The sequence below is a fragment of the Ruditapes philippinarum genome, unplaced genomic scaffold, assembly GCF_026571515.1.
Source record: "Ruditapes philippinarum isolate M1 unplaced genomic scaffold, ASM2657151v2 ctg9486_1_1_1_1, whole genome shotgun sequence".
NCBI lineage: Eukaryota > Metazoa > Mollusca > Bivalvia > Venerida > Veneridae > Ruditapes > Ruditapes philippinarum.
Window position 1 is genome coordinate 5,718 of NW_026856264.1, and position 22,960 is coordinate 28,677.

The 22,960-nt window shown below is 32.5% G+C and overlaps 1 protein-coding gene and 1 long non-coding RNA gene across 2 annotated transcripts; one reads left to right on the forward strand and one right to left on the reverse strand.

Annotated features, from left to right (window-relative positions):
• The first annotated feature begins 225 nt into the window (after positions 1–225).
• LOC132746024 (uncharacterized) lies at positions 226–3,529 on the forward strand. Its single transcript, XR_009627932.1, has 4 exons — positions 226–284; positions 1,057–1,101; positions 2,788–2,832; positions 3,510–3,529. It is a non-coding gene; the product is annotated as an uncharacterized LOC132746024 (long non-coding RNA).
• A 10,118-nt stretch (positions 3,530–13,647) lies between these two features.
• On the reverse strand, positions 13,648–14,710 carry LOC132746025 (uncharacterized). The gene is made up of 2 exons (XM_060735069.1): positions 14,629–14,710; positions 13,648–14,351 (listed from the first exon to the last, which is right to left on the reverse strand). The coding sequence occupies exons 1-2, from the start codon at positions 14,708–14,710 to the stop codon at positions 13,648–13,650; spliced, it is 786 nt and encodes a 261-aa protein (XP_060591052.1).
• Between the last annotated feature and the right edge of the window lie 8,250 nt (positions 14,711–22,960).

Genomic DNA, 22,960 nt, shown 5'->3' on the forward strand with positions numbered 1-22,960 from the left:
TGTATAATTCTGGCATCTAGGAAGAACTAGAAATACTCTATTATGTTATAGAATTATGATAGATAAATGCCAACTGTTTGGTGGTACTGTTTAAAACTTTGCGTTTGTTTGACTTCATTGACCTGAAACCCTTTTCATTCACAAAATGGGTTGCAAGTATTTTTAAAAAATAATTGTGATATCATCTGTCTCATATCTTTGATTAACTTAAATATAATGATTTTATAAACCTGTATTTCCTCTTTCAGGTTGAAAATCATTGTAAATCTTAAATCACAATGTCGGTAAGTTAAACTTATTTCTTAAATTATACTTGTTCTAACTTTTGGGTTTGTGCAAGATTAATAATATATGTCATATGTTGCGGTTCGGACCGGAATATCCGTCCCGAGGGGACCCGCCCATTGGGCGGTAACGAGGCTTGCCGAGTTACCGCTCATGGGCGGGTTCCCGAGGGACGGATATTCCGATCCGAACCGCAAACATATGAAAGATATTTTTTCTTTAAATATTCTGCCATATTATTTCATATTTAAAATGGTTTACCTCAATATGATATATGTTCATGGAAATTAAAGTCATTTCATCCATAACTATTTTCTTACAATAGCGTATGAACTTACAACTTAAATAACAACGGCGAAATGACGTCATCCTAAGACATATTTCCCTTCTAAAACGACGTCATTTTAACGCAGTTCATTCATAAAGTGCGCTAAAATGACGTTGTTGTTTGGCACGCGACACATCTGGCACCCCCATGCCAGATGAAATTTCCGGCATGGGTAAAACTCACAGAAACGCCAGTCTGCTATGCAAGAAAATGCTTACATTGTCTTGAAACCATTACAAATGTATATAAGAAATCATGTTTCTAAAGTTGGGGTCGTTTTAAATTCTATTGTTGAGATTTAGTTCTTTTTATTTTAATTTAAATTTTTGATAATCATGTCATGTAACAAGCACGAAACTTTGTGCTTTATCCGACATTTGTATGCATTTGTACACCCATATTTCACAAAAACTAAGTAATTTAATACTGATTTCTTCTTTCAGGGTCAGGAAAGTAATAATGACGGGGCCTCAGGCTTTTCGCATCCGGTAAGGATATGTTAGTCTTGAATTAAAAAAAAGCAAAAGCTGTATTCCTTAAACTCTTGCAAATATAGAATGCTTAATAAAATTATGATTATTTTACCTTTAACAATTACATTTGTGTAAATCAACTTAAATATATATGCTCCTTACTTTCCTATGCAAATTTCAAACACAATGTTATTTACAATGTCCCTCCCAAGATTTCAATAAAAAATAACTTGACCTGTTACTTTTAAAATAAATTTATATCAATAAGATTACAAATATATTTTTTTAAACATTCTTATAGTTGATATTTAATTGTATTTGCATTGTCATTAAAATACTGCGTATAGTGGTGTTTAATATTTTATGCCCATAATATATATGTTTGATCAATAGTATACATACACATGATATAAATATTCTGTTTTTGTATAATTGGTGCTTGAACACTAAGTGAAGTTTCTGGTCAATCTCGCAAAGTAGTAAAACAGAACATGACTCATGAAGTATGAAATTGTTATTTTTCATGAAATAGACAATTTAACGTAATTACATTAAAATTTCAATATTTTGATTTCAACGAATACATCTTCTTAAATCGCTTAAACAGTAAAACCAAATCTACAAGAACCTTATACATTTTGCTTTGTTTTCAAAGTGATATGTCTTTTCTAGGATAAATGACCATGATCCATTATCTATACAATTTATGTAAAAGACATGTAAGAATATATATCAATTAAGAAAAACACACGCACACGTGCACACACACACGCACGCACGCACCAAAGCGTGTAAGCGCCCCCAACTGAAACCACACGACTTTTGGACCCCGAATGAGGACACCGCTGTAGATGACTTCTACTAGCAAATGAATACCAGACTTAGCCGTTTTGAACCTTATACTGCCTATTGTGGTATAAACCTTTTTATGATATCATTATTTAAAACTAATATTAAAAAATGTCAATTTACCACCAATTGAGGGCGTAACAAGCAAGGACCATGATTGTCAAGTAAGGACGGTTTACACACTTTCAATTGAGAACCTACCTGTCAAATGAGGACAAGTGACACACACTCTCACACTTCCTCAAATGAGGCCTGATATGTACCTGTAAAATGAGGACACATTTTTTTGGAATATAATACTAATATATTACTTGTTGGCAACAAAAAAATAACTCTGGTTAGTTATTCATCGTTCATGCAAAGTACATTATAAAACTGAAGGGAATTATGGCAAGATGTAAACTTATGTGACTTTCACCTGTCCACTCATTATATAGCCTTATAGCCTTATAGCATTATATAACTTTAAATAACTGATTTTGAACAAAAGGCATATATATTCATATTCATGCTTTATACTTAAAACTTCTTGATGTGTATTAAATAATAATAATAATAATAATAATAATAATAATAGTAAAATAATAATAATAATAATAATAATAATAATAATAATAATTATTATAGTAATAATAAAAGTAATATGATACAAACAATTAAGTGATAACTGACGACGTTGTCACCTTAACTATTGTATTTGTACACGCTAATGCTTACACTGTCATTGAAACTTTACAATATATATAAATATTTTCTAATATGCACAAAACGTTATATGCTTTTTTGGACGTATTTGTTTATTACTATCTTTCACATAAACTAGGTAATTTAATTATGATTACTGCTTTTCAGGATCAAGATCGTAATAATGACGGGGCTTCAGGGTTTTCAAATCCGGTAAGGATATTTAACTTTTGAATTTAAAAAGGACAACCTTTATTCTTAATATGTTGCGTATATAGAAATGCTTATTAGAATTAAGAGTCTTTAAGCTTATAAAAAAACATTTACATTCGATTAAAACAAAATAAAAGCTATATGCTCTTTACATGCCTATGTAACATGATTTATCGCGTATGTTGACTGCTATCTTTGATTAGATATGCATATAACCGTAATTAAAATAAAAATGTCAATATTTTGATATTATCACATACATCTTCTATAATAAACATTGCGAAGTCTTTAACATCTTTGAATACTTGTAATTAACAAACTCAGTAAAACCGAGTCTGCAGCAACTTTATATGTTTTTCAATTTCTTTTTCAAAGTGATATCCCTTTTCTAGGATATATGACCATAAACCATTATCTAAATGTTGTATTTGTACACGATTATGCTTTAAATGTCTTGAAACCTTTACAATTTTATATACCAGCTCATTTTTTCTAAAGCTAGGGTTGTTATTACATGAGATAGCTGAGATTTAGTTTATTTTATTATTATATTGTTTTGACAATAATTTCATATAGTTACATGTAATACGCACGAAACTTTCTGCTTTATTGGACATAGTTGTGTATTATTATCTTTCACAAAAACATGGTAATTTAATACTGATTTCTTCTTTCAGGATCAAGATAGTGATAGTGATAGTAAACACAACCTTTATTCTTGCGTTTACAGAAATGCTTAATAGAATTATGATTCTTTGAGCTAAAACATTTACATCTGATTTATACAAATTAAAACTGTATGGTCTTTACATGTCTATGTAACTTTCAAATACAATGGTCTTTGCAATATTCCTATCCCTGCCAAGATTGCATTTTTTTTTATTTCAACTCGACTTGTAAATTTTTAGATTAACTGATATCAATAAAATTACGAATTCTTTAAACCATTTTCATAATTGTTTCAATTTATATTTAATTAGATCTGCCTTGTCATTAAAATATTGCTTTTAGTGATTTTTAATATTTCATGCCCATAATGTTTGATTAATGGTACACATACAATAAATATTCTGTTTTAGTAATTGTGCCTTAACACTTAGTGAAGTTTTTTAGTCGTAAAAGAGAACATGATATATCACGAAAGATACCTGTTATTGTTGATTAGGTAGACAATTAACCGTAAATACATTAAAATATCAATATTTTGATTTTAAAACATGCATTTTCTAACACTCAATATCGCAAAGTCTTTAACATCTTTAAATATCTGTAATCAACAAACCTAGTTAAACCGAGTCTGTAGCAACCTTATACTGTTTTCTGTCAAAGTGATATCCCTTTTCTAGGATATGACCATGATCCATTAGCTATTCAGTATATATAAATTATCCATATTATCATTATAAAAGCAACAACATTGCACTGACATAACATCATTACTGTCTCTCCGAATCACACTTGTATATGTTACAAATAATCTCTCTGTGGACTGAATTTGTGCTGGTAATTATATGTAAGCTATTGATATTCACAGTTATATGACATAATTAAATGAAGAGTTACTCGTACGGTAGACTCTCTAATGTGGTCATATTATTTCTTAATTTTGTTTCTTCATTTCAGAAGAATGCGTCTGGCGAATTTGACGAAGATTTAATTTCGGTAAGTTTATAATACGTTTGTGTTGCAGAAGGAAGCACAAGCATAAGACAAACATTTCTAATTATCTACATCAAATATCACCTATTGTGTCATAAGATTATCTTATACGTTTTTATTTAACATAAATATTAATAAAATTATTATCTTCTCTTCTATAATCCAAACTTTTAAATATGGAACAAACTTGCCATGACATTTTACTCCCATAGACCCTTTCAATTAAGCGATAAACGTTGAGAAAGAGTTATGTCCCTTTACTGATGTGGCGTTAATGTAGGATTGTACTATACTGAACGCTTCGGATGATAGCTCATTCGAACGTTTCATTGCACAAATGCATACTTACCGATCGTTAAATTAACAATATAATTTAAAACAAATGACTAATGCATACATATATTTCTTATCAAGAGAAAATAAATAAAAAGATCTTTGTTTCAATGATGAATGTGTGTATTTAAATGCTATTACACTGTTACTTCATAATTGTACCGGTACAATTAACGTAGACTTGTATCTAAATTCAGCTTTATACTGTGATAAATTGTCAATTAATTATTTACCATCATCTTTATACGTGCAATGTATATTATACGATACTTTTTTTTCTTTAAACAACAATGTTAGCAGAAATGTATTGAAATATAGATAACTCATGATTTACCAAAGAATAGAGGGTGTTTATGGATATTCTATCATTAAAAAAACCCAAAACAGATTGTTGTCAGGCTCTACCCTTTGCAAGGTATTTTGAATTAATAATTAAGATAATTACAATTGCTTGCGAAGGCTTGCGATAATCTCATCTGTAATGAACGATTTTTCGTATTATTCACAATAAAACTGTGGCAATCTATTATGAAACCAACATGTTTAATAAGTCTCTTCCATATTTTTTAACCTGAGTTTTACAATCAAAACAGAAATCAATTAGTCACACATTTGTTAAAAACTTCGTAATCAATTGGTGTTTGTACTACGCTAGAGACATTTAGATTAAAAGTTGTTAAACTCCTCCAATGATACATGATTAAATAAAACAAAAGTAGTTTCTTGAGCTGTCTACTTATATTTTTTTTTGTAAATTTTATTTGTGTCAAACATGGAACTCATTGATAAACACTCCATAATGGAAACAACAACAACATAGGAAAATAATTCATATTTGGTTATGTTCCTCCATCCATTCAGTTTGTCATTTAGCAACCTTTGTTAAATCTACAGAAACACAGACAAATCATATTATAATGGTCTACGTAACCGTTGTCTTTCATTACTCTTTAAAACAGAAATTAGCAAGTCACAGCATTTGCTTTAGATTATGTCCAAATTGTAATATTCTTTTTTTTCGATAAGTCTTTATTCGGCAAAATTCTTTTGGTAGAAAGATTAAAGAAAATCCCACAGGACTACTTGATCGAATTAAACAAAAGTATAAATGCTTCAAAATAATGGTTTTAAGAAACCAATATGTCGCGCTTACTACATTCTAAATGTTTAAAATATCATTTGTAAGCCTAAACAATGTTACTGCTTTTGCTTTTTATGTCAAGGAAACGCGATGTAATGATATGAAAGACCTTATATAAATGGTACAAAAAAGACAAACAAGTATTCGAACTCAAGATATAACTAATGAATACATATACGTTTCACTTGAGCGATACATTAACGTACACATCGGCGGATTCCTTTTTTCCTGTAAAAGAGAAAAGCATAAAAGGTTTTATATTAGTTTGCCCATAGTTACCTCAAATGATGTAGAAAAAAGTATAAAAATCATTTTGTTTAAATTTCTTGTATTCAATCGAGCTAAATTTGAAGAAAAAAAAAAAGATTTTTGTGTATATATGTCTAGATGATTTCATCTGAAGGAAATATAGATATTTACATAATACAGTGTGATTGAAATAATATATTTTTTTAAGCAGACACATATAGGCTCAACAAAAGTATGAAAAGGAAGCGCCAAACGTTTCCGAAAATTTGTATATATGTTTTTAAACCAATGGCGAGGTTGAACTGATTTAATTGTATTCAAGTCCTTACCGAGTATTTCATAGTTTGCATAATAGGTAATTTTACAATTTGAATTTAGAGGTGTTTCATTTATTTTTTAACGTTAATAGGCGTAATAATTCATCAAAAATGCCACAAAAACACAAAACATAAAGTAAATCACTAAATGTTTTGAAACTACACAAAACTTGTTTATAAAACTGATTTTGAACAAAATGTCCGATGCGTATAAATTTGCTTCATACTTAAAATTTCTTGATGTGTATTAAAAATTAAAATAATAATAATAATAATAATAATAATAATAATAATTACAATACTAATGATGATAATAATAACAACAACAACAACAATAATAATAATAAAAATAATAATAATAATAATAATAATAATAATAATAAACAACCAATCATTTTATGTAGAAAAATAATTGTTATTTACAGGTTACATATTTTATGTGCGGCTAAATGGATAAATTTCAGCTGTTATTCGTTAAAATCAGTTTCATCTCAGTGGAATGTTTAAATTAATATGTTCTGAAAGCATTTTAATCCTTTATCATTAATTATGTATCCTATAAACCAAATCAGAAAATTTACTAACATCTTTAATAATTTTCAAATACATTTTTGTTCACTTCTATTTAATGCCATTGCAATTGCCATAGGCAGAATTCCAATGCGTAAAGTACTACTACTACTAAGAATAATAATAATAATCGTAATAATAAATCAAAGGTACGATTTCTTTATTAATTTCTCTCGGAAGTTATGTAAATCTTGGCATGAAATATAAGCTGTTTTTATTCAAGAACCCAAAGGCACTGTCCCGGTAGGTGTAATATTATTTTTTTAAATGTACATAGTAAACATGCAAGAAATTTCCTTCTCCAAAACATGGAGGCGTCATTTTATATTTGTAACAAATGAAACATTTAAATAAAGATCTAACACCGTTAGGCTTGTCTTTAATAGCAATCAGTAAATTAACCAATTATTCCCCTGTCAAGCATTTACTTTCCATTGCAACAAATGACTTACATAATTAGTATTGACTTTCTAAAGCGCACATTTAGTTTCCTTAAGGCCTCAACAGACGGTAGGATTTAGTTGTACAGCACTAATTAGAGATAAGATGTACAATTTTCAAAGCTATACAACACTTGCATTCAGACGGTAATTCTACACTGTAGAATCATCGGAGGTTTCCCCTAAGAAGGATCCCTTTACATTGATCCTTTACATACTTTACTCACTAAATACTTTTTTTCGCCATGAGTAATGATTGAAACACCTCCAATTAAAAAAAAAAATATATATATATTTTATTATTATTTTTTTAATGTGAAGTCTGACCGAGACTCAAACCTTGGACCCTCGGAATACCGCACTGCGGCTCTACTGACTAAGCTATCCGGCTGCCAAGAAACTACCTCCCCTCCCCTAATTAGAGAACAGTTCAATACTGTGACATAATCATTTTCGGAATAATTTGGGATTCGAACATAACACAACTTTGGGTCTCCTGAAGAGTTTTTCAACATCATTTTTACCCCATCTTACTACTATGTTTACCTTTTAGCCCTAATTGTTCTGGAATTTCATTCATTACACCCATTATCAGGACATAATTTGGTTATCTGTTATTTGTCATTGTGGGAGGTCTGAAAAAATCGGTGCGACAAGATTTTCAAAATAGAACATGTCCTATCCCTTACATCTAGACATAATGTTTCAGAAATCAAGAAATAGTAGCCTTCACACATTAAGATTTGTCTGTACATCTTAGTTTTAATTGGTGTTGTACTTCAAAATCCTATCGTCTGTTGAGGCCTTTAGCAACCACTGACTTTCAAGAACAATAAATGATTTAGATAGTAACATGACACTTATTTAGCAACAATAAAATATGCAAAGCAGTCAGACAGGGCCATAGCAACCATTCACTTTTTTTATAGCAGACATCGACTTCTATAGCAACCATTGACTTTCCATTACAGCCTGTGAAGGTCATATGCCCAATACACTGTACACAGCAACCATTTTCTGAAGTAATCATTCATTTTCCATTGTAACAACTAACTACCATAGCAACTTTTGACAAAACCTCGACATCTTTTATAGTGGTTAATTGAATAGCACGGACATATAGAAACATACAATTAATTATGTTTTAAATCAATGTCAACATTCATGTACATTATAAAGCACTGAATCTATCTTAAAAACAAAATATTTTATATAATTCCCTGCGGGCCGGAGCCCGCAGGGTATTGGTACGCGTTTAATTTTTGATGCATGGAGGAGCACGTGACCTGTTTTCGGTACATGGAGGAGCATGTGATCTATTAACCGTACATGATTGGTTAATTGACCTTTTCGAAAACCTAGCTAAATACCGTTTGCCGGTACGTTACGGATTTACCTCGAATTACATCTGATTAAGAACATAAAACTATTTCGTGATATTTCCAATTTTTTATAATTATTTTACCGTTTAAGGTGGAAAATCTTGCATGATGTGTTTGAAATAATTATTATCAATGTTTCTTTGATATCTATCTCAAATTTTACAAACAATAAACTGTTTATAGTGAAAATCTACAAAATCAAAATATTCGAAGTGGCATCTGCCAAAATAAATAGATATTTTCTGCGTAAACTTGTGTGTTATCTTTATTTTTGCACGGAATTATTCATACAATGGTATTTAATCATTTTCTTAAAAAGAAATACCGTAATTGTTTTATGTTCGACATTCTCTCTGGTCTCCGGTCTTCAACGGTCACCAGTCTCCATAGACCTTCTTCTATTGATCGACTATTTTCAACTATATTCCTGATACAAACGTTTCTTTATTTTCCCCCATACAATGTTGAAAATAGTTAAATGAAATATCTTTATATCATTAAAAATGTTTCCCGCAGGAAACCATTTTACTTGTTACCTAATTTGACATAGAACCTGTGAACAACGCAAATTGAATTGGAGCGAGAACGGGAATACACACAATTTTAAGCGCATGCGCTTTATTGGTTTGATATTATATATAAGTTGAATATAATGTTCTGTCAGAAAATGAATATCAAAACAAATCGTTAAGGGATTGAAAGCACTTAAATGCTTTTAAAAATAAACGGAAATGTGTATGCCGTCCAAATCATAAAGTAAGCCAATAAAATAAAAGCAATCAAGTGACGAATTGCAAACACAACAATAGTTTTATTAAAAGGGATGAGTTAGTAATGATTTATTACAAAGCTTTTACTTCCCAATTTCCATTCCATTAAATAAATTTTTAGCAACTTTACTCGTTATTTAGGACGATATAATGACCAGAAAAAAAGAATGATGATGATAATTTATGAAAAACATGTGTTTAAAGATTGTTGTACAGTGGACATTCGAAGAAAAAATTTATATTAAGTATTTGTCTGTGAGCATTTAAAGGGACTCCACTGACGTTTCTTGACATGACGGGACTGAAAATAATTTTTTGAGATTATTACTCCATTTGATGTAGATCTATACTAATAAATTAAGTGCAAATCATTAGCTCGCACCGTTTTTCCAGAGTAATTATTATAATAGTGAAAGATGACGCAAAATTGAAAAGCGTTTAAACGCTTTTCAATCAAATTGGACTGAGAATAGCACAAACATACGATTTTCAATGTATTTCTTGAATATTTCTTAGTTATATTGTATGTAAATTTCTGTATAAAGTGCTTGTGTTCATCTATGTGAAAAAATAAAATGTTATGTTTTTAGGCTTATAAACCTCAGTGGATTTCCTTTAATCATAAAACAGTATCTTCAATCTATTTCTTTTCTTCTATATCTAAATTATTTTGTTTATCATTTTCTATGCTAAGCTTATAAGAGAGAAAATGAGAAAACACAAATTGAATATATATCGATATACTAAATTTAAACTAAATCTAAACAATAATTATAAAACAGTATCTTATGTGTGCCATTTTCCATGATTAAATTATGGCACGATTAGCGGAAATAAGAAAAAGCTGATCTTCATTCATATGCTCTTACCTAAACCTAGATTGTCTTCCAAAGAATGTAATCTCTACAAGTATGTACAGTAATGCTTCACTGAAGTTTCAGAATTCGAGTATGTGGTTATCAATTAAGCGTTGCTATAACAAAATGTTATACACAAAGAGTAATATCTAACGTCACAAGAGATCCATACATAAAAGAAACAAATGGAATGAGCATACATATATTTAATGTTTCCTGATAAGGTGTTTGTAGATTAGTTAATGTATAATCTCAATATATTGGAAACCGGTGATTTGGCAAACGTGTAAACTTCAGTTTTTTGTTACCACGATCAAACCGGTGGACAATTCTCTCGCTTCCATTCTTGTCACGCGCTTTTCAGATAAAGTACGGGACGAAACATCATGAAATAAAATCCTGTGTGTCCTGACAATGGGGGAGTTTCCCACACTCTACTGATAAGCGGAAGTAGTAAATAAGAGGTATACAAACTACAGCCACTTGATGTAAACACATAGATTAATAAACATGGATTCTAAGAAAGTTTCGGAGTATTTTGGCTGGTCAGTTGTTAAATTAAAGAAAGAATTAATTACCAGAGGTGCTTCAACAGCAGGAAGAAAAGAAAATTTAATATTGAGGTAATTATATTTAATATATTGAATATATTATTTTAAATCTTAAGCATATAAACTGCTTTATTTTGTAGACTATGTAGACTGAATAACAGTACGAAAATGATCTTGAAGAAATGATCAACACTTTTCCTGTTAAAACTTTTAAGATATATTGCCTTTACATACATTATATTTAAGTAGAACTGTAAGTAAATTATACAATAATATGTTTGATATAGTTTTTTTTACTACATTTGTAAATTTATTAATATAATCATATAGAGTGAATTTCTTCAAATTTGTTCTTTACTAGATCTAAATAAAAATGTATCTTCTTATATAATATTTACAGATTGCAGGCATATGACAGAAATTTAGACTTTAAGGGAGAACCCATTCTGCTACCTGAGCCATTGGACACTGACTGGCCAGAGTCGGGCTTCCATCAATTGCAGTTAGAACACAGAATTCTTCTGCCAAAACTTTCAAGGCCACAGATCGATGGCTATTTCAAATACAGAGAGGCCACAGACAAGAACATCACTTCAGATATTAAGGCTTTACAAAAGGGACAGTTGCTGTACAACAGTAAAAGAATTAGAGCCTGTAGCATAAGTGTAAAAGGACAAGACTTGTTTTTCACGGGTATTGTTTCAGCAGCAATGAAGCGTAATGTAACATACAGCTACAAGCTAAACTTCGCAAGGAAAATGGGGAAGTTTTAAATAGTCACTGCGAATGCCCTGCTGGAAAAGGACCGCATGGTACATGCAAACACCTCGCTGCCGTGCTGATTATGCTGTCAGAGTTTGTTTCTGGCAATAACCCCAATGTGCAAAGGACATGCACTGAAATACTTCAGACATTCCACAAGCCAAAGAAACAGTATTCTGGGACACCTTTGAAGGCAGAGGATCTGCCAGGAAACAGACCAACAGATGAATTTCAGGATCCAAGACCCCCTGCTTTCAGGAATTGTGCAAACTATACAGATCATGTGAGAAACACGGTTGTTAATTATTGTTCAAAAACGTCCAAAGACTTAGCCATCCGTTACATATGGGGCAAAGCAGATATACAGACTGCAGGAAGGGATCACGACTACCTCCACAGACCACTGTTAGAACAGTGGGTAGACAACGCCCAACACATTAGCCCGGAACAGATAGACACAATAGAACAGAGGACCAGATTGCAGGCTGACAACCACACATGGCGGGAGCAACGTCTCTGGAGAGTAACTGCATCTAGATTTGGTGAAGTTTGCAAGTTAACAGCTAGGAGGAATATGAGCAAGTTATGCAAGTCTTTCATAACTTCTTCGAATCTTCATAGCAAACCTATAATACATGGCAAGCAGTATGAAGAAACAGCACGTAAGAAATTTGAAGCTAAAACGGGACTCAAAGTGCAACGTTGTGGACTGTACATATGCCATCAAAAACCATATTTAGCCTGCACACCTGATGGCGTCATCAGCGACACTACAATTATAGAAATAAAATGCCCATACAGTGGGAGAGACATGTTCATAAAACCTGGAAAATTATTTCCTTTCTTGGAATATGACTCACAGGGTAACATCGTATTGAGACAAACCAGTAACTATTTCTATCAGATTCAAGGACAGTTGTACATCAGTAAAAGAAAGTATTGCTACTTCATCATTTATACATTCAAGGACATGATGATTCAAAAGATTGAACTTGACCATGATTATTGTGAAGGTAGTTTAATACCAAAGTTAACACTGTTCTATGAGAAGTATTTAAGACCATATATAGCGGATCACTGCTGATATAACACTTAGACAAGAAGCTAAATTTAAAAAAAATATTACTCGTGTGTAAAGGCAAGATGTATAAAGTATGTGTATTAAAATTTGATATAATAAATGTGTGTGTCTGAAATTATAAAATCATCACATTATATATGTCTTTATTTTTATTGAGTATCAACTAAGTATTTTACGATTCATGATATTCCATTCTAGTATGTCAAATCACTTAAATATTTTCTACAATCAAGCTAGTTTGCCAACAATGCTTTTTCGAAAATTTAGAATCATGAAACAAACGTATATAATACGTGACCCCTGTTTAATTCTAGCTGCAGGAAGTTCTGATTTCAGAATTTTAAATTGCTTTGCAAATCCTATGACCCGTTCCACATGTATCCGTTTTGATGCTATGCGCCTGTCTCTGACTACAGCTTCAGGTTCAAGCTGTGATTTGCCACAAAGCATTGTTGGGGTATTTACTGCTACACTCTTACTAGCAAAGAGGTCTTGTACCATGATACCCCTATCTGCCATTATACTGTCCTTTGGTTCAAACAGTTTTTTCTTGCACAAAACTGAACGTTCAATTATTTGACGATCGCTTGTTGTACCACCATAAGAATTACTAACAAATGTCACATTTCCTCTTGGGGCTATCCCTATCATAGTCTTTAATGTATTTTTATGCTTATATGTAGAAAATGTTGCACTTTGAGCATCAACATTTGAAGGTTTTTTCAATGGGTATTTCTGTTGCATCTAAAATAACCCTGGTACTCGGAAATTTTCTTTTGGAATCTTCAGGCATGTATGCTGATGTCTCAGACCTACGTGGCCACCAGTTGATTTCTTTAAGCTGGAAGTACATGAAGTTAATCCATGTATTTACTATGCGTGAAATCACTGATTTACTTAGATCAAAAAGAAGTCCAAGTTCATAGTCGTCTTTGTTTTGACGCATTTTTATCATTGTCAGGAAAAGCTGATCACAGGGCTCTAACTTGTAATTCCTATTTAAATGGGCAACGGCTGGTCCCAAAACTGTAAAGAACATCATAAAATGTTCGTAGTCATCAAATCCTGTATAATATCTAATAGCTGACGGGTTTTCCTTGAATTTGCGTGCAGAAAATGTTCCATCACTGTTCGTTAACAGATTGCACTGAATGGCAGTATTAACTGTCATTGCAGTCAATGGCTCATCATGGACAGTTTCAGTAGATACCTCTATTTCCTGCTGAATATCTGGTACAAGCACTGTGGCCGAGCTTGAAGGAGTACATACACTGAACTTTTTTGCACGTCTTTTATCTGCCCTTTCCTGTCTTTTTTCTTTCAAGTGTGAACTGTTAACAGAACTACATGATGCCCTCTCCAAAAATATAGAAGGCACAGTCCCATTCTTTAAACGCTTGCGTTCACCTGCAAAGTAAATGATACAAATAAAATTACTGTTTTCACTATGGGAATAATTATGGTTGATGCACTTCCGTCATAAAAATGAGATGAGACTAGTTTTAATTTTAAAATGAAGTAACGGTTTACACGTCAATTTGTAAGTAGTGAACGTAAAAAGCAAGTAATGTATGTTTTATAGTACTAGTTATTTGCATATGATAGCTTATGTATTAAAATGCCTGCTCATTATATAAATGCAATTTGGTGGTATTTATTGGCATCATATAGGGATCTTACTTACTTTTCTGGGTTGTTGTGAAGTCTGTACTTCTAAAATGTCTATGACAAACAACATCATGCTTTGATGGTGACCATAACTTCATTTTATTACCATGCACACCCTTCTTTACTGCTACTCTCCATCTATTCTTTAATCCTTTTTCTTTCGGGAAATGAAACCCTCCAAACCCATTTCAAAGTGGAACACAACAGTAATTCACCATTTCTAAGACTGAAGTGTTAATCAGTTTACTTTGCAATATAAACTTTAGCTTATTAATTAGATCAGGTCAGTTGATTACATTCTCTGCATTCTCCCATTGAAATACAATGTAAATCAGCTGTACACAGAGATAGCCAGTATACAGGTGTATACCTCTTATTTGTCAGGGGCGCTGCAGAGATAACTCTGCTGGATTAACTAGAAACTCTCCCATTGTGGAGAAAGTAATTATATGTACCTTTACACAAGAACATCACGTATTTCAGAGAAAAAAAACGGAAATTCTTTCTTTTCGGCTGCATCCGCCATCTTGTTTGTTTGGATTACAAACGGCGTGATCCCCCTATTGATAAAACATAACAAATACGCATAATCATTTTCTTTTTTAGATTCATAACTATCTTGAATGCAATAAATGAAATCTTCAACTTCTTGATTTATTTAATAACTATTTTTATCCCCTAAACCGCGGCGCAGGAGTGTAATCAAACTATTTAATGAAAACGATATTACACTAGTGTAATCACACTTGACGTGACGTATATATATCTATAAACATAGCGTTAAAGATCGCTAGTGTTAGCATTACATTATAGGTGCTTCATTGAAAAAATACTCGTTTTAATATTTTACCATTTTTTATATATGTGATAAATAAAATATTATATTCGTGTAAATTAAATACTAAAGTAATTGAACTAGTTGAATAAAACAATATTATGCTGGCCAGAGGCGCGCATTATATGATTTTATTCAACTAATTCAAAAAATTTAGTATTAATCCTCGGTCATAGAATATACTCTATATCATTAATTCCTGAAAAATATGTTTTCCAAGACATTCCCATATAATTTTTCGGAAAAACATAAAAGTTATACCATCAGATGCGGATTTCATTCAAAAATGATATATGTTTTAATTTATTTGGCGTGTACATAAGACCTACGTGTGATAAGCACGACATTACTCCCAACCGTGTTGTAATTGTGCCGCCTCGCAATAATCCCTACGTTGTAACATTACCACGCGTGTGATAATTACGCGACACCGGATACAACACTGTTGTTAAAGATAAAATTTTCAATAAATATTGCAGGTATAACATAATCTGAGATCTTTAACTGTGTTACATTGATTTGGCAAAAAGGATACACGAAACGATAAATCAAAATGATCCCAAACATGTATTTATATTAATGTAAAACTGTTGTAATAATTTTTCTTAAGATGTGGAAAGAATTACTCTCTACCTAATATTGCACCGACCAAGTCTCAAAATCATTTGAGATGATATCCGCATGGATAAACGTAGTAACTTAATTCTCATTTTTAAATGTTTAGCATTAATACTGCAATTATTACGACAATAGTCTGTTTAAAGTGATAAGCCTCCGGACAAGATTACAAAGTAAAATAATACAATCAAACAATAGATTCACGAATTGCAAGTTCGGACTCTAGTTCCGGATATAAAAAAGAACGAATTTCATAATATGAAACATTAAGCTCTTCCTTTGTAATGGTCATTGTAAAATATAGATTATAAGTATCAACTGATTTGACTTCATATGTTATTGAAGTTAAAATAAAAGATACGAATATTTATGTAACTACATACTTAACTATATATTATGGTATACCAGGATACAGGTTTATGTTTTTAAACCAAACTTTACTTTATTGAGACTGGATGGTTAATGGGATTTTACATTAAAGAATCCAACCGAGTTTTTGATTGAAGTAGTTGTCAAACTAGTACTAAAATGTTACGATTTACTGAGAAGTAAAAAGGGATGAGCTTCATGTGATTCATATTAAAAGTTTGACGATCTGTTATGGAACAAAGATGTCTAATAAGTCGCGTCTATATCTTTATAATTTGTCTTCAATCAGAGTTTTACAATCGATATGGAAATCAACTTTTCACACATATTATTACTAGTTACGATTTTTAATTATTATGCAGGGCGTTGTTTATGAAGGGATTTTTAAGGAATATTCACTTAATTAAAGGGACGATTTATTTTTCTTAGAAAAGTAAAGGAACTTTAAGTTATATCTGTCAGTAGGTCTTATATAATAGTAACAAGAACATATATCTCAGAAAAGTCAGATAAGATAGAGAAAATCGTTGTTTTTCGAAGTTTTTATTTTTCAAATTTGACTGCTTTCATAAAGATTAGTTAATAAACATACCAAATTTTAGTGAAACGTGTATTTAATGATTAATTACATTTAATAGTTTAATGCGTTTATAGATGTATCTGTCCGTCTATCAGTGCCAGTTTCCAGAAATACAGGTTATTTGGAAAAAAATTACACGCGTGGCAAATAACAACAGTGTTTTTCATGATAATCAGTTCTTACACAGGCAGCTAGTCATTACGGTATCTCTCTAAGAAAGTCACTTAATTGTGGAAACAAATGAGTATTTCAAGACAAACAATTTAATTTTCAGTTAGCTATGTTCGTTTTTCTGTTAAAACAGATACAAGTATATGTGTATAATAATAAAAAGAGTCGGACAATATAAACAAAATCGGTGTTTTTCAGGATTTTCAAGTAACAGGTTTGGCTGCATTCATTAAGAAATTTTTATAATTATTTTTATAAAACGTACCATCGAATGATGCTTCACATTCAAACAAATCCTTATTGAAACATTTATTAAATATTTGGAAGGAAAAAGGAATCGCCAGTCAAAATTCAATTTGAGCTACATATGTGCTGAAGAGATCCATATGTACACGATGTCAACATAATTATGGATCACTTTTCTGAAGCAATCTATGTTTTTTTCATTTTGTGTTTCATTTTGAAACTAAAACAAATGTCAGAAACAAATTTTCCAGGTCAAGCTAGAATAACATCACTCATAGAGAAAAAGATAACATAAATTCAGCTTATGTATTTATTATAGCTAGGGTAGGAAAAAATTGGAAACAAAGTGATCCCTCGGAAGCATTAATCACAACAAAATTACAAGAGAATTGCAGACTCAGTTTGATTGAGTATGTACATGGGGGGTAATGAACACGTGCAACATCCCTCAGGCACCCTAGCACCGGCTTGAGCTAGCGGTACTCAATTCTCAACTTTTAATAGTGCTGGCATCAAGGATCCCGAAGGACAAGAAAAATATAACAACACTGAAGTGAAGTACGGGACGTTTTTACAGCTGTCACACAGTACTTGACACCTGCTGTTGTTAAGTATAAAAATCTGGAAGCAAAGTGATCCCCCGGAAGTATTAATCACTTCAAAATTTCACGAGAATTGCAGACTCGGTTTGATTGAGTCTGTACATGAGGGATAATGTATACGTGCAACATATATATATATATATATATATATATATATATATATATATATATATATATATATATATATATATATATATATATATATATATATATATATATATATATATATATATATATATATATATATATATATAGAATGTTTCGTTAGTCACGTATGCTATTGATTATTTATGTGGAGTTGAATATGAACTTTAACCTGTAAACTCTCCATCAATATTTGGATGGAAATAATGTCGCTTTTAATAGTACAATGAAAGGGTACTAATCAATGATTAGCTTTTTTGTATTTCCATTGTTATTGATTAACAATGTTTATCATTAATGATCAGATATTGGAGCGAGGACGGGAACACAATATTCATTTCAATTCAATTAAAGCATGCACTTAACTTGTTTCGTATGTTATATTTGTTGTATTAAACGTTGCAACAGAATTGAATATCAAAACAAATCAGTCCGTTCATAACTATGTCTTTGATTTTTAGATATTTTTTTTTTTGAACTCGTTCCCGTTAATTCTCGTCCTTACTTAAAGAAACATGCTTTAGAAGTAGTTAGAAGCAACTTTTAATAAAAAACATTGTTTATCTGTTTTCCGGATTGATATTAAACATACGGCATCCTCAGTTTCCTCAGTTTCAGTAATTCTAATTTATTTCTCATTTATTTCAGGATTGGAAAGAATTTGTAAGTTAAAGTTTATTTAAATCTATAATATCAATAAAACATTTTTCATAGAACATAGTAAGGAAAGGAAAGATGTATGACATATTTTTTGTTTGTCATATTTGTGTGACATTTGTTAGAAAAGAATGAATTCTATTTTAAAGTTGTCATACATAACTTTTACAGTATCAAAAATAGCCTGAGCTGCACTGCTTTTAATCAACCCTTAGCTTGATAGAATTGATTTTATACAATAATCACCAGATTTGTTGTTTGTATAATATTATTTCAAAACGTCATAATTAATGTTACAAAATAAGGCATAAAAAATTTACAAAAAAATCGATCTTATGCGTATATAAAAGGTTACCTTTTGTAAGATTATTTGTTAAGCTTTGTAAATTTGTAAATATGCCTCTTAATGATTAACTTGGAATGTCTTTCTTTTTTTTTACATTTTGAAATGTATTAAAGTAACGTAATGTAAAGTGAACAAAGAAAGAAAGAACACATTGAAAAATACACTATCCATCAACATTAAATACCAAAAAGAGTTCAGAATATTCTAAAATAGCCTTTACTGCTATATAAGGAAAAAAAACGTAAACTATATTTTGTACTTATTTTTGTTACATAAATTGAAGGTTTAGTTACTGGTATAACCTTATCTGTTATTTTAGACGATATAATTGCAAAAGTAATAAATAAATGAAAATAACTTTTTAAACATAAATTAATAATTGCTTTACAGTGGACAGTCGAAGAATATTTGTAATCCGCCATTTATACCAATCTTTTTTGTCTTTGGTTACTTAATTATTAAACAGTTTCTGATGTCTCTATCTATTTTATTGTCTATATTTTATTGCCTATTATTTTCTATGTTAACGTTAACACGAGAGCTAGAAAAAAGGAAAAGCTTTTTTGTCAAAATAGCCATTTTATTTATGAAAAGAAACCCAAATGTCCGCCATACACGCGCGTTGTGTATTTATATGAAATGAAATTGGAAATAAAAAAAGAAGAAGAAAAAAAATTGATTTCGAAAGAAGCTTTACATATATTGTCAGAAAGCTTAATTTTCAGTAAAATAGATAAATACAGAATCCCTAAAGAAAGCCCAACACGGCAAAATTGAAAATGTTGCAGGCTCGGTTTGATTGAGCCTGTTCATGGACGGTACTGGAAAGTGCAAGTTACCGTCCACGCCCCCTAGCACCGGCTTAAGCAGAATTCAACATTTAAACGTGAAATAGTAAAATTTTGAATTTAGAAACAACCGCAGATGTGTTCATACGGCGGTTATCATGGAACCTTCAATGTGACACTTCCGTGCCATTCCATGAAAAGCGGCGTATGGTCCCCAAGTAATAAAAAGCGTGTGCCCTAAACGAGAAAACAATGGGCGGAACTAAATAAAATGGAATTTTGAAAGGGGATCAGAGGTTATGAAGCCTGCGTATCACAGATAAGACGTCAAAAGACAACTTTAAAAAGCAGGCAACATATCCTAAGGGTGATTCAACATTATTCAAGTAGGAATATTGGAACCACCCAACTAGAAAATGCCGAAAAGTTGAAACAAAAATACCACAAGCACAACAATAATGTCGTGCTGAACGATCTTCAAGGATCGAAAATATAACATCATTGATTAAATGTACGGGGAGACTTTTTACAGCCGCCACACGCCACAAGTCTCTTTGTTGGTGAGCAGGTCCAGTGAGGGAACCGAATAAAGCAGCAAGTCTATAAAACGGTCGGCTTTCTAGTGAAGAGTTGAGCCTTAGCAACGGTCCGCTTCACAGTAAAGAAGCAACTCTAAGAACGGTCCGCTTCCCAGTAAAGAAGCAAGTCTAAGAACGGTCCGCTTCCCAGTAAAGAAGCAAGTCTAAGAACGATCCGCTTCCCAGAAAAAAGCAAGTCTAAGGAGCGCAGCAAGTCCAAGAAGCGCAGCAAGTCCAAGTAGCACAGCAAGTCTAATAGTGCAGCAAGTCCAAGAAGCGCAGCAAGTCTAAGAAGCGCAGCAAGTCCAAGAAGCACAGTAAGTCTAATAGTACAGCAAGTCCAAGAAGCGCAGCAAGTCTAATAGTGCAGCAAGTCCAAGAAGCGCAGCAAGTCTAACAGAGTGCAGCAAGTCCAAGAAGCGCAGCAAGTATAAAAGCGCAGCAAGTCAAAGAAGCGTAGCTAGTCCAATAGTGCAGCAAGTCCACTCGTGCAGCAAGTCCACTAGTGCAGCAAGTCCAATACTGCAGCAAGTCCAATACTGCAGCAAGTCCAATACTGCAGTAAGTCTTAGCAGTGTAGCAAGTCCAGGAGTACAGCGATTCTTAACTTATAATCAAAATACCGCTCAGAATATCGATAAAAATCTCATAAGTGAAACCAAAACTTGACAATTGGGGGCTCGTCCGGGATCACTTAAAAGAGATTTTGATAAACTGAGCAATATGTTTTACGACGAATGGTTAAGAATAGGAGAAAAGTTAGGGGTTCTCCGGCAGCGATTTATTATTGTTTCTTCAAGAGAAGGAAGAAGAGTGCCTAGCCAGAGAGGAAAGGGCCCGAAGGCGTGAAGAAGAAAGAAGACAGATGGAAATAAACTTTGAGCTCTAGATGAAGGAAAAAGATCTCGAGATTGAGCGAATCAAATCCAGCAAAGTAACCACCAGTGAGGGAAGCAAGTCCCTCAGACCAAGAATACCTAAGTTCGATGAAGCAAATGGTAATATTGATTCATTTCTGGAGAGATTTGAGAGATTTGCCATCAACCAAGACTGGGAGAGAGACACTTGGGCCATGAGCTTAAGCTCATTACTATCAGGGCAAGGTCTGGAAGTATTTACAAGTTTGCCGATTGAAGAAGCCAACGTGTATGATACCTTGAAGAGGGCTATCTTAAAACGATACCAGTTGACTGAAGAGGGTTTCAGGGTGAAGTTCAGGCAGAGCAGACAGCTATCTGGTGAGTCTGTCTTTCAGTTCATTGAGAGGTTGAGACGATATTTCACAAGGTGGACAGATATGGCTGGAGTAGAGCAGACCTTTCATGGAATAAGCGAGCTCTTAATCAAGGAACAGTTCATCGAGGGGTGTTCGACAGATTTGGCTGTCTTCCTGAAAGAAAGAGTGCCGACATCAATAGAAGTGTTAAAACGCCATGCAGAGCAGTACATAGAAGCGCATAAAGGGGCGTCTTCTGTTTTTGCCAGAGGTACTCCAAAACAAGGGCAGATGGGCAAGAGATCCATTCCAGAGACATCAAGCAGAGTGACAGAGAATAGAAATTCGCCAGTGAAGACATGCTTTATTTGTAATAAGGCAGGCCATTTAGCCAGAGACTGCCGACAGAACAACAGAAGCCAAGTACCGAAGGTGTGCTTTATTTGCAACAAGACGGGGCATATTGTAAAAGATTGTAGGCAGACTAAATCAGAAGGTGTAAGAAGTGACCGCAAGGTAGCAGCCGTATGTGCCAAAGCAGACCTTAATCTACTAGAGAAGAACACTGAAGATGGAAAGTTAAAGTAAGCCAGTGGTGAGACTGTGCCGATCCTCGCGGGAGCTTGTAACATTGATTTATTGGAAGAAGAAAGAAACCTGGAGTTAAAGAAGTGCTTTGTTGGAGCAGATGCAGTTAGACTGTTGAAAGATACTGGATGTGAGTTAGCGGCGGTAAAGAAGAAGTTTGTGAAAGAAGAACAACTCACGGGTAAAGAAATTATGATAACAATTGATGGAGATGCCAAAGTTGTACCTTTGGCGAAAATATGGGTAGATACGCCATACTATGTTGGGGAGTTAGAGACAATGGTGCTTAAGTCATTAATATGCGATTTAGTGATTGGTAACGTTGCCGGAGTACTTGATAAGCCTGATCCTGAATGGAAGGAGCACAGCATCAGAGAGCAGACCGTCCAACTAGAGCGTTGACTGTTCCAAAACCTTCCTGCGAAGCTGAAGTTGACATAGAGAAATTGAAGGAACCCCAGAAAGGTGACTCTTCATTGAAGACAATTTGGGACTTAGCAGAGAAGGCAGAAGAGCTGCAAATCAAAGGTGGAGCCAAGTTTAAATACATGGTGGAAAACGGTGTGCTTTTTAGAGTTTACTTTCAGAAAAATGGTGATGACTTCAAGCA